General features: G+C 34.6%; 2 protein-coding genes across 2 annotated transcripts in view; both read right to left on the bottom strand.

Annotated features, from left to right (window-relative positions):
• The window catches only part of LOC110093788 (protein REDUCED WALL ACETYLATION 1), a 37940-nt gene extending 30015 nt beyond the window's left edge, over window positions 1-7925 (bottom strand). The window contains exons 1-2 of the mRNA XM_020818780.2: window positions 7488-7925; window positions 5153-5244 (exon numbers count right to left, since the gene is read on the bottom strand). Of these exons, the coding sequence (XP_020674439.1) occupies window positions 5153-5244; window positions 7488-7520 (125 nt within the window). The 5' untranslated portion in view covers window positions 7521-7925. The remainder of the gene's footprint in view (window positions 1-5152; window positions 5245-7487) is intronic.
• A 3098-nt stretch (window positions 7926-11023) lies between these two features.
• On the bottom strand, window positions 11024-11702 carry LOC110093808. Its single transcript, XM_020818805.2, has 2 exons — window positions 11479-11702; window positions 11024-11389 (listed from the first exon to the last, which is right to left on the bottom strand). The coding sequence occupies exons 1-2, from the start codon at window positions 11612-11614 to the stop codon at window positions 11280-11282; spliced, it is 246 nt and encodes an 81-aa protein (XP_020674464.1). The 5' UTR covers window positions 11615-11702; the 3' UTR covers window positions 11024-11279.
• Window positions 11703-12138: the final 436 nt, after the last annotated feature.

Below are 12138 nucleotides of genomic sequence, written 5' to 3'. Positions count from 1 at the left end.
CTTAAAGTCAACACTGATTGAACTGATAGTACAAATTGGCAAGAAGACATGCCAAAGTATAGGGCATAATTTGCATATGAAATATTTTGTAAATATTGGAAAAATAATATTTTTTCATTCTATATAAATATTTATCATTTTGGTATATAAATATTTCTGTGTATAAATGTTTAAACAGTTTCTGTGTATAAATGTTTATTATCATTCTGTGTATGTTTATTATCATTCTGTGTGTAAATGTTTATTTCTGAAGAATATATTTTTCAATTATGTGTATAAATATTATTAATTATTTACATTGATTTGATTAAAAAATAACTTATTAAATGATAATACGCATAAATTACGCATATCGTACGTATTGTGTAGGCATATTTTACGCATATCGTAAGAAGATAATAGGCATAGAATACGCATAATATGATGTTTGAAAGATTTTGTGATTAACATTTGCGTTTAAATATTAGTGTTTGAATTTTTTATTTGTTTTAACGAAAAAAATAATTTTATAAATGGTTTTATAACGTTTTTAAATAATACGCATAACGCACGCACAAAAGACGCACATAGTATGCATAGTACACGCACACATTACGCAGTAAATTTTATTTGTCAAATTATATTAAATGTTTTAATTAATATCTATCTTTGTTTTTACGTTACTTACATTAAATGATGAGGAATATGTTTAACACGCTGAACTTAAACTTGTTATTATAAATTAGACGCAATGTGATTTTTATTATTTCATTTTTAATCTTGAATATGATATTTGAACAAGTACAAAGGGTTTATGACTCTTGGTGGATTGTATTTAAGGAAGAGAAATAAGAAATATGATGTTTGAAAGATTTTGTGTTTGGCATTTGCGTTAAAAGATTAGTGTTTGAATTTCTTATTTATTTTAAATAAAGAAATAATTTTAAGAATGTTTTTTAAACGTTTTTAAAAATTGCGCATAACGAACGCACAAAATGATGCATTAAATACGCAGAATACACGCATATATTACGCACATAAGACGCATAGAATACACATAAAACACGCACACATTCTATTAAATGTTTTAGGTTACTTACATTTAGTATAGACTGAGAGGCCGTGACATGAATAATAATTTTGGTTAGTTGTGGACTGACGGGTGTCAGATATGATTGGAAGGGTTGGTATAATTTTTATGAGCCGTTATTTACAATTTATTGCTTGCTATTGTTCAACATTAAAATTTCCACTATATAATGCGGGAACGCTAGCCTTATAGTAACACATGATTTTTTCAAACAGAAGTAATGCAGGATTGATAGAAGGTTTGATTTTTTACTTCGGAGCTTAGTTTAAGGTTTAGGGTCTTTGACAACCAAGTCTTTCATTCATTACTGGGATACTTATCCTCCTCCCATGTACATAAACCTGGTCATCAGGAACATGGGAAGAGGATAAGTATCGCAGTAATGAATGGAAGGATACGCAGTATTCTGCTTTATCGACGGCTCGACATTATATAATACCGAACACATCCAGCACGCATATTAAACCCTACACAAAATATGCATATATTACGCACAGAGTACGCATGGTGTGTGCATTGTATGTCCATATATTACGCACAGCATACGCATAGATTACGCACAATATAATATTGGACACATCCAGTACTCATACTATAACCAGAAAATCATATATTTTATTAAATATTAATACAAAATCATACATTAAGTTACAGCTGCTCCAATTGCTAATTTACAAATACTTTAGAAGAAGTTTTACAAAATATGCATGGAATACGCATATAATATGTCATACATACACAGTATATACGTCTTAAATATGCATTACATATGCAGTTTATACGCAAAAAATACGCATACGCATAGAGTACGCAGTGTTCTGCTTTATCGACGGCTCGACATTATATAATACTGAACACATCCAGCCCGCATATTAAACCCTAAACTTATTTGCTTGGAGGTTTCTTCTACTGCGAGACTGCGAGTTGGGTTGCTGTCTTCTCCGTCCGACCAGCGTACGCTTCTGTCCGAGCCTCCGAGGCTGCTGTCTCCTCCGACCTGCATCAGGTCATATAAAAGATTAGTAAGAACTCGTTTGCTTCCTAAAATTTCTCTCAATCAGGATGGTCAAAAATAAGGATAAGGCTGCATCAGGTCATAGAAAAGATCCAGCATGGAAATATAGCACTCAGGTGGATGTAGGAGGAAGTGATAAAACATATGTCTATCTGAAATGCAATTACTGTGATAAAGTTGTGAAAGGTGGTGTGACTAGGATGAAGGAACACCTTTCAGGCTCTCACAAGAATGTTGCTCCATGCTCCAAAGTTCCTGATGCTGTAAGGGAAGAGATAAAGTCATACATGAATAAGTCTATCACATCAAAACATCTTGCACAGAAGCAATTTGAGGATAGAGTTGATGCTGGATCTTACTACGGGAGTGAGCGCAGCGTCAGGGATTCATCTTCTTCTATGAAGCCCATTTCATCTAGGGGTGCTAGAGGGCCTATGGATCATTATATGGTTGACACATCAGAGGATAGGCCTTCTACTACACAGAAGATGGCCCCAGAAAATGCAAGAGAGGCGCGGAGAGAGTGTGTAAGGATATAGGCAGATTCTTCTACGAAAATGCAATTTCATTTAATGTTGCAACATCACCTGCTTATTACAACATGATTCGTTCAGTTGGAGCATTTGGGAGAGGGTTCAAACCTCCAACCATGTATGATTTAAGAACATGGATTTTGAAGGAGTTGGAAAGCACTGATAAAAGCATTGAAGAAATTAAGAAGACTTGGGCCCAAACAGGAGTAACAATTATGTCAGATGGGTGGTCTGATATCAAACATAGAAGTCTGATCAACATCCTCATTAATAATCCTTATGGTACTGTGTTTTTAAGGTCAATTGAAGCATCTGACCAGGTCAAAGATGCTGAGTTCATATTTAGATTATTAGATAGCATTGTTGAAGAGATTGGAGAACATTTGGTTGTACAAATTGTGACAGATAATGCAAGTTCTTATAAGGCTGCAGGTAATAAACTTATGGAGAAGAGGAAACATTTGTATTGGACTCCATGTGCTGCACATTGCATAGATCTGATTCTTGAGAAGCTTGGGGATCTACCTCAACATAAAAATGCACTCACTAAAGCCAAAAAAATAACCAAGTTTATTTACAACCACTCTTGGATTCTAGCTCTTATGAGAAAGTTTTCGAAGAAAGAAATTCTAAGGCCAGCCGCAACAAGATTTGCCACCGCATACTTGACCTTAGAGAGCATGCTGGATGCCAGACAACCTTTAGAGGCTATGTTCACATCTACACAGTGGTTGAGTTGTGCTTGGGCGAAGAAGGCTGAGGGAAAAGAGATTAGAAAGATTGTTTTAAATGACAGATTTTGGCAAAGTGTCTTATATGCCATTACAACCACTAGACCTTTGGTTCATGTTTTAAGGATGGTGGATGCTGAGAAGAAGCCTGCAATGGGTTTCATCTACAATGCTATGGATGAAGCCAAAGAGATGATTGCCTCCAACTTAGGAGGCAGTGAGGGAAGCTTTAGGGAAATTTGGAATATTATTGATGATAGGTGGGAACTACAGCTTCACCGACACTTGCATGCCGCTGGCTACTACCTAAACCCTCAGTATCAATATGCAGAGAACAAGTCTACAAACCCTGAAATAAAGTTGGGATTATATCATTGCATGGATCGTCTAATAAGTGATGCAACTGAAAGATCAAATGCTGACTTGCAATTGGTACATTTTATGAACAAAGAAGATTTTTTTGGATTACAACAAGCAAAAGATACAATTGCCAAACGATCTCCAGTTGAGTGGTGGATTCAATTTGGTGATGGGACTCCAGAATTACAACATTTTGCTGTGAAAGTTTTGGGCTTGACATGCTCTTCATCTGGCTGTGAAAGAAATTGGAGTACCTACAATCAAGTACATACAAAGAGGAGAAATCGCTTGTCGACATTGAGGATGAACTCACTGGTGTACATTATGTACAATAGGAGACTCAGAGATAGAAATTTGAAGAAAAAGGGATTAATGGATGATGAAGATCCTTTGTTTTGCGATGATGTGGCATCTGATGATGAGTGGTTTGTAGATGATGAAGTTGAAGTGATGCCATCTGAATTACAAGATGAAGATTTAAATGTTGATTTCTTTGATGGTTTTAAAGCATCCACATCCACCACAACTCAAGAACAAATCAAAAAAGGTATATAAATAATATAGTTTTCTTTGCTTAAACTTTTATTAATGTATTACACTATTATTCATTATGATATTGTTCAAAAATATTTAGGGAAGAGGAAGATAACTAGTAATGAGGAAGAAGAAGCTAATTGGGAGATATTGGACTCTATAGGACAGGGGGAAGAGGAGAGAGCAGTTCATCATAATGATGATTCAAATGAAGACCCTCTTAGCGATGAGTGATGACTGATGAGTGATGACAGTGTTGATGACTACTGACTAGTGAGTTCTTATGTGATATGTCTCCCTTATTTATTCTCAAAGATGTGGTAGTAGCATTTTTATGTTTTATATATTATTTACTAATTAGTATATACAAAATTTATTATTTTATGTTTACGCAATTTTTTGATTTTGAGTCTTACGCCTCAAAACGCCTTAAGGCTTACGCCTCGCCTCACGAACAAAAAACGCATCAATACCCGAATACGCAATTTTAAACGTTGGGTTAGTGTGAACCAACATATAGCAAGTTTCTGCAAGGTAGTAAGTGCAGGATGTATACGAGTAAATAAATCTTCTCTTCATTGGTTTCTGTGAATATCTACCTAAGGGGCTTCCAAAATCACATTCCTGCTTTAACGCCAAGTCTATTAAGATAAACATTCAATTCTCATCTACAAGGTACTAAGGAAAGAATAAATCACTACAAAAACTGAATATCTGTCTGTAAAGGGAGAACAGTTGCACAATAACGGCATATTCAAGAAAATAAAAAAGGAAAATTAACCCAAAATTATGTTTCGCATTACTACATTGTAAAGCTACTAAAGTGATAGAGAAATCATTCCCAAGCTATTTCAAAGATCCAAAACTTCAAAAGCAGATGAGTTTAATTGATTCACAAAGGAAAACTTACATTTTTGAAGGGAAGAATGATTTCCTGTACTCCAAGGTCTCCGAGTAAAGCCATGATATAAATATAGGGATAATGCCCAGCATAAAAGAAACCTACATAAACAATTCAGTTGCTTCAATTGCTCAAGAATTGAAATCGTCTAGAATCAGACGTACTGTACTGAGCATTTAAAAGAAGCCTTTATACAAAAGGTTTTAAAATGTAGATTACTATTGCACTCAGACAATGCAAAGGTGTTTTGGTTTTTAAACTTTTGTTAGGTTTGATACACAATTCTGCAGTATCGGCATTTTTATTACGCACTTTCAACAGTTGCATTACTCAATTGTGGACCTTGGTTTCAGTTTTAGTAATATTTCTTAAGTTCTTCAAATAGAAATAATCAAATAACTGTTTACATATCCAAATATTTTGCAATTAATGGCACACCAATTAACGGCCCAATCAAAAAATTTGATAAATGAGATCATCACCACCACCTCAACACCGAACAAGCAACACACAAAAGTGGTCCAGAAAAAGAGTTTGATTATGAGAACACCACTGCGGCCTGTGCAGAATGAGCAAAGAGTAGATGTGGCCAAAGGAAAAAAATCAATGCCTAAGATCACTGAAATGCAACAAGATGGCAAGGGGCAAATCAATGCCTAAGATCACTGAAATGCAACAAGATGGCAAGGGGCAGGTGATGGCGGTGACAATGGCGGGCAGTGACAGCAAGCGACGGCGACGATAATGGGTCGTGGTGATGATGTCGTCATCGCTTACCATGTGTTATTTAGATTTCACAAATAGATTAACAAACCCAATAATCTAAGGAACTTACAATGATTGTAGATTCATTTTTGGACATATGCTAAAATGAAAGGTGATTCCATGGAATACATTGGCCCATGGCAGTATGTTCAGAGAGTCACAAAGTTCACATAATCAAGAAGATAATAAACGGATGCATTTATGTCCTTTCACAAGACATCCATCGAAACAAGCATATACGAATAAGTCTAATCCTGTGGATGGCAACATATTGGTATTGGATAAGATGTGAATGAATACACAACCAACGCCAAACATATATTGGTAAGCTTTTGTTGGAGAGATGTTTTTAGCGTGTTGAATGCATTTTTCGTATAAAAACTAATACTAGTAACTAGTAACTACTACCATTTGAAACAAACAAAACCATTAGTAAGCATGAAAAAGTAAAATGAACCAAGCCTTATATATGTTTATCTTTTACTTTGCCAATGTTAACCTTGCACATAAAATTTTTTTATCATAATCAGGTTACCCACAGAAATTCATAAACATCACATCCATAAACCCACCCTCTACACAAAACTCGCTAAACTCAATGTTAGGGAAAGAGCATGCATTGGCTCAGTTTAGAGAAAGAATAAACAAAAGAAAGGTAACACTTTGGGCCAAATACTAAATTGTCGAAGAGCAGCTCACATTAGCTATGAAGTACAGTGACAAAATTTGAGCTGAATAGCAATGCCTCAATCCACATAGTGCTTTACTCAGCTATCGTAATAATAGCTCGTCTCAGTTTTGATGGGGCAAAACCACACAAATTATGGTAGGCAAGACTGGTTTCCCACCACCGCCGACTTCCTTTAAATCAGTCTATCCTTCAACTTATTAAGCAAAACATAGCCTATTTCTATTGCGCTTAGTCATTTCTATCTTCACTTGCAATTTCTGAGAGTTCAATTACCAACTACACTGATTATATCATGACTTCTTCGGCTGGTTGCATCCTCCTTCCTTATCGTCACTTCATTAATTCGTTTTTTAATAAGTTTATCAAAAATCATTTATCATACTGAACTTGTGTACACCCTCATAATAGCTGCTCTATCTGTCAAATACTAACAAAACTATAGGAGCAACATTCCAGGAATAGAGGACTTTAGAATCTCCCAAGCTGAACTCCTAGGCATTGGAACAACTACCACCTTGTTATTAATTGTACTTAAGAAACTAATTATGGATATACCAATTTCATTACAGCCGAGAGTAATTTCCATCAATGCATTTTTTTCTTTTCTAGTTATGGGTTTCTCCACAAAGTGAAGATTAGCACAATGCATGGCATTTTGCCATAGTAACATCTGCACTAACTCAGCCTTCCATTCTCTTCTACAACATTATATTTCATACCCCTCATAAACAAACCGGACACCCAAATCATGAGCTTGTCCTAGACCTAACGCTCCTAAGCTAAGCGTTGAAATGGACAGTAGATCCAACTTCTGACGTAAATCAAAAAAACAATTTTGACACAAAATTTGCAAATCTACATTCAAATAAAAAGGAAAGAGATCGTCACCTGGCCGGGAGTTAAGGGACCCGATTCTACCATCTTCCTCTGAGTTCGCTCAAAAAACCAGTTTAAAGACCAAATCAAGGGAAACCAAACGATTTAGCCAGTAAAATTAATCAGAGACTGTAATGCTGAGCCTACTTGCAACGGAAATGAAATCCTTTCTCCTCCTCTCTTGCCCCCCCACGTCGCTCACAGTTACCCCAAGCGGCGAGTCTTCATAAAGAGGTAATCTACGAAGGGAATAACGAACTTATACAAAGGCAAGATGCAGCAGATCTGAAGCAAGGATAGAAGGAGAAGATGGAAAATGAGTCGCTTTCTGGTAGTTGGTAGACGAGACCGGGGAGTTGTGGAGAGCCTTTCACCTTCGCCGAGACCGAGCAGTAAATTACCGCAGCACCAGAAACCGCGACGAGCGTGCGGAACCGAAACAAAAACTGTGCCCTTTTGGCCTTTTGGGCTCCGTTTAATTTAGCTGAATTTCGGGATAAATTAATTATATTTGTTGGATTAGAATTAACAAAAAAAATTGCATAAGAATTTTCTTCTTAATCTCATACCTTTGTTGAGATAACTTTTTTTCATATTTAATACTATATTATAATCACTTTTAATTTAAGATTCATTTGAAATGGCTAAATTTTTTTATAAAAAAAAAATTATAAAATTATTACAGATGAAATAATTTGTTAAAAGCTGTTAATTTTCTATCATAAATTTTTTTAAGTAATAAACAAATAATAACTAAATAAAAAAGCCTTAATAAAATTTATAATTGAAGATAAAAAATGTACTAATTTTGTTTATGTATCTCCCTCACGTGGTAGAATTTGCTAAGGCAATTATGTATAAAATTCTAATTTTAATTATTTATAAAATTAATATTCATGCTTTATTTTTAAAATAATCACCGAAATATTAAAATTATTATAAAATCTCAACTCATATTAATTATTTTTATTAAATTCATAATTATTTGATTATAATATCCGCAAATGTATGGGTTTGATAATTAAAAGAAATTACATGAGTGATTATTTTGTAAATGGATAAATTTTGGGTGTTAAGTAGGTAATTAGTTTTCTTAACTCAATAAAGGTAAGTTTATTATTGAGAGCCAATCATTTATTTTTTAATTAATTGATATAAATCATATTAAACGGAGGCCTTTCGATGACCCTGTTAGGAAAGTTGAGGCATTAGATTTGTCATTTGGCTTATGTTAAGAAAGGTAGAGGCAGACTTAAAAAGACTTGGTTAGAAAATATTATAAATATTCTTTATTTATTAGATTTAAATGAGAATTTGACTTTTAAGTTTTAACATAACACAATGGTGAAAAAAAGGATTCATGTAGGGCCCCACGTAGTGGAGCAAAGGCTTGATGATGATGTTGTTGTTGTTGATATAAATTATATTAATGCTCTTGTATATATAATAATTTCTTTTATGAGAAAGTTTTCCATATGAATCATGACTTTTTAAATAAAAATTCATCAACATCATCAAGTTTCATAAATTAAGATCTCTTTACTCAACCATATAGATGTGTTATAGAAGTCACTTACTCTTAAGTCTGAATCGAGCACAACAAAAATAATCAAGACTAATAGGATAACAAGCCACATGAACCACTCAATGTAAACAAGTCTTCGACTCAAATATCAAATATTTTGAAGTGTAAAACTGAAGTTGTTTAAAATTTGGTATAATACAATAGCGATTAGACTTATTTTTTACTCAAAATTTTGAGTATAGGAGCAATTTTGAGTATAGGAGCGAAAAACTTGTGCTTGATAGGGATTGCTAACTGATATGGAGAGATTTTATATTAGAGAGTGATTGTTAAGGTACATAAGAATATTGTGTTTAGTCAAACACAAACAAGTTTTTCAATATTATCAACACTACAGGAAAACACGCTGTTACAGGCGGACAGTATCCGCCGGTATACTCTAATATCCAACGGAAATCCTCGGTTTCAGCCGCATTTCCGTCGGATTTTCCTGTGCCGATTTGGCGTGCGTCGCTAAATGTCTTTCGACGTTTTGTAATGCGCCGGAAAACATTCTGGTGCACGTTCCGGCGCATTACCGGCGCAAAATGTGATATAAAAGACAGCGATTTTCAATCGATAATTCCAATGTGATAATGCAAGTGTATATTTTAATAGCATGGAATTATAAGGTATCAACATAGAGTCACCTAGTCTTTAAATTTATTTCACCATGATTAAAGCAACCAAATATCTTTGGAGCCACAAATTGCTTGGGCTACTCAATCCTACTTGAACCTTCAAATTTGGCAACACTTACTAAGGAGTGTAAAACCAAATGAGGGATAAAGTTGGCTCGGTATGCAAGTCTCCAACTCATTTTCAAATATAAATCTTAACTCAATAGCTTAATTGATATTTCATATTTGAGGAAACTAAATAATCTATCCAAAATTTAGAAGAACACGATTTATATAATTTAAATAATTCCAAGAGTGTTCATCCACACATACACATATTTTATGATTTTTCTTGTGAAATGTTCTTATTGTAGAGAGTAATCCAATTTTATAAGTACATCATGCTTTGCCACTTGAAAAGCTTTTAATGACTTCAAGAAGTTTAAATCATCAAAAATTTCCCAATGGATTACATAGAAGAGAGTGATGTCATCGTGATCCACAGTCTAAAGTATATATTACCATCGAGAGCTTTTTGTAGATGGTTATCATGATTAGGGTTTTAAGTGAATAAAGCCAACTCGTAAGCTACCTCTATCTCCATTTTTAAAGATGCTCATAAATTAAAGCTCATAAAGCAGCGTGCTGTGAGCTTGAGGCTTGAGCCCGAGCTCAAACTATAGTTCAAATAGCATATAAGTTCACATTCAAACTTGACTTGGCTTTTGGCTTAGCTTGTTGGTTTGCAAACATGCAAGATAAAATCCTATTTTCCCCCAACTTTATTTTAGATCCTATTTTTACTCGATTTAAAACAGTATGTTCCATCTTAATTTCCTCTTATCCTTGCACCTCTAAACCTATTGTAACTTCCTCTTCTTCTTCTTAAAACACCACACACCATGACTTCCCCTGCATCTTTTTCAAACGATGTCATTACCTCCTGCATCGAGCTCTTATTATGACTTCCTCTTCTTCATCTTCAAACACTTTATTGCCGACCTTAAGCTTAGGATCTCAATTCAAGTTACTAATAGACTGACAACTCTTGCTTAAGTCCAATATATGAGCTCTGCTTAAGCTCGAGCAAGCATTCAAGCTTGAGCTTTGAAAAAAGTAGTGTGGCGTTCACTTCAGAAACTATTTAGTATTTTTTTGCTATTTTAATGGCCAAATTTGCTTGAATCCAACTGATTCAATATCTTTGGAATAATCTCAGTGAGATACTTTCTTCCATCATAACTAAAATTAAAATTTATTTAAAAAGTTTTTCTCTGTACTTAATTAAGATCTTACTTTTTTTGGTCATTAGAATTCCGATTTATACCAACCATCCATTGCACCTATAATTTACTGTAACCGTGTTTGTACAGTCCCCAAATTAATTTTTAAAATTTCAAATATCATAATTTAATATAGTACTTGACAACATCAATTATGATGGAAAATTCAATCATTCTCTCCCCCACCCAACACTTTCTTTCTCTAATTAACCTCTGAATAACGCCTACGTCGTATATATATATTTATATATATAATTCTAACCTGCAAATCAAAGACTACCACAACCTAACAACATACAGTTCATATCATAGATTACAAATTCCTCCTAAACTCCGTTCAACAGCATTCATTCGCCTTGCTCATCTCCATCTCCAACGCCTCCATCTGATTCTCCAAATCCCTCAGCTTCTGATTCATACTCTCAAGCCTTCTCCTTCCTGCCTCGTCTGCAACCAAAACATGCAAATATTTGAAGGGTTACACAGAACATGCAAAAGACGGAGGGAGATAGAGATATCAGTAACAGTAATAGTACCTAAGCGTGAAATGAACTCCGAAACAGTCAGCTCTTCTCCTTCGGCGGTGGTGATGGTGGTGGCAGCGTAGGCTGCGCCACCGCCATGAGCCAATCCTCGTGCTTGAACCTTCTTCGACCCACTGCCTCCCGCCATGACTTAGTTTTCTGATTTCTTGTTGATCTTGTAGAGTATTGTTGTATGTAAGTCTGCCATGTATATAGAAGAGGTTTGGGTGTTTAAATTCTTTCGTCTCATTTGTCAAAAGTAGAAGAACCTGAGAAGTCTTCGTCTTCTAAATACTAATTATTGATGTTGGAATCCGTCGACGGTCTTTGGTGTACTAGGGTCGGATGGGGAAAGCCAACGGTCAAATTAGTTTGACTTGGGCTTTGAACTTTGACCTAATTAATTACTTGCTTAGCTTGCCGTGAAGATCTTACTCTATATTTTGCTCTCTTTTTTTCATCAAATTAAAAATCTTTAGTTCGTGGATGAGAAAAAAGACAATAAATAGATTTATCTTTCTCAAGTAAGGAATTAATTCAAGGGAAATTTACATACATACCACTTTGTAACATCCTATTTACATATCTAACACCTAAAATTTTAATATTACATGCATACCACCCTATGTTATTTTAATATCAAATATACCACTTATATTCCTTTCCTACCAC

Source organism: Dendrobium catenatum, unplaced genomic scaffold, assembly GCF_001605985.2.
Source record: "Dendrobium catenatum unplaced genomic scaffold, ASM160598v2 fragScaff_scaffold_659, whole genome shotgun sequence".
In the NCBI taxonomy this organism is placed as follows: Eukaryota; Viridiplantae; Streptophyta; class Magnoliopsida; order Asparagales; family Orchidaceae; genus Dendrobium; species Dendrobium catenatum.
The sequence above is the reverse complement of the archived record's forward strand: the minus strand, read 5'-3'. Positions and strand labels throughout refer to the sequence as shown.

Excerpts from the sequence above, each read along its gene's own strand:
- LOC110093808 (XM_020818805.2), bottom strand. The coding sequence starts at position 11,614 with ATGGCGGGAGGCAGTGGGTCGAAGAAGGTTCAAGCACGAGGATTGGCT. Across the intron at positions 11,390-11,478 it reads GGAGTTCATTTCACGCTTAG|ACGAGGCAGGAAGGAGAAGG; the intron begins GTACTATTACTG and ends TTTTGGTTGCAG.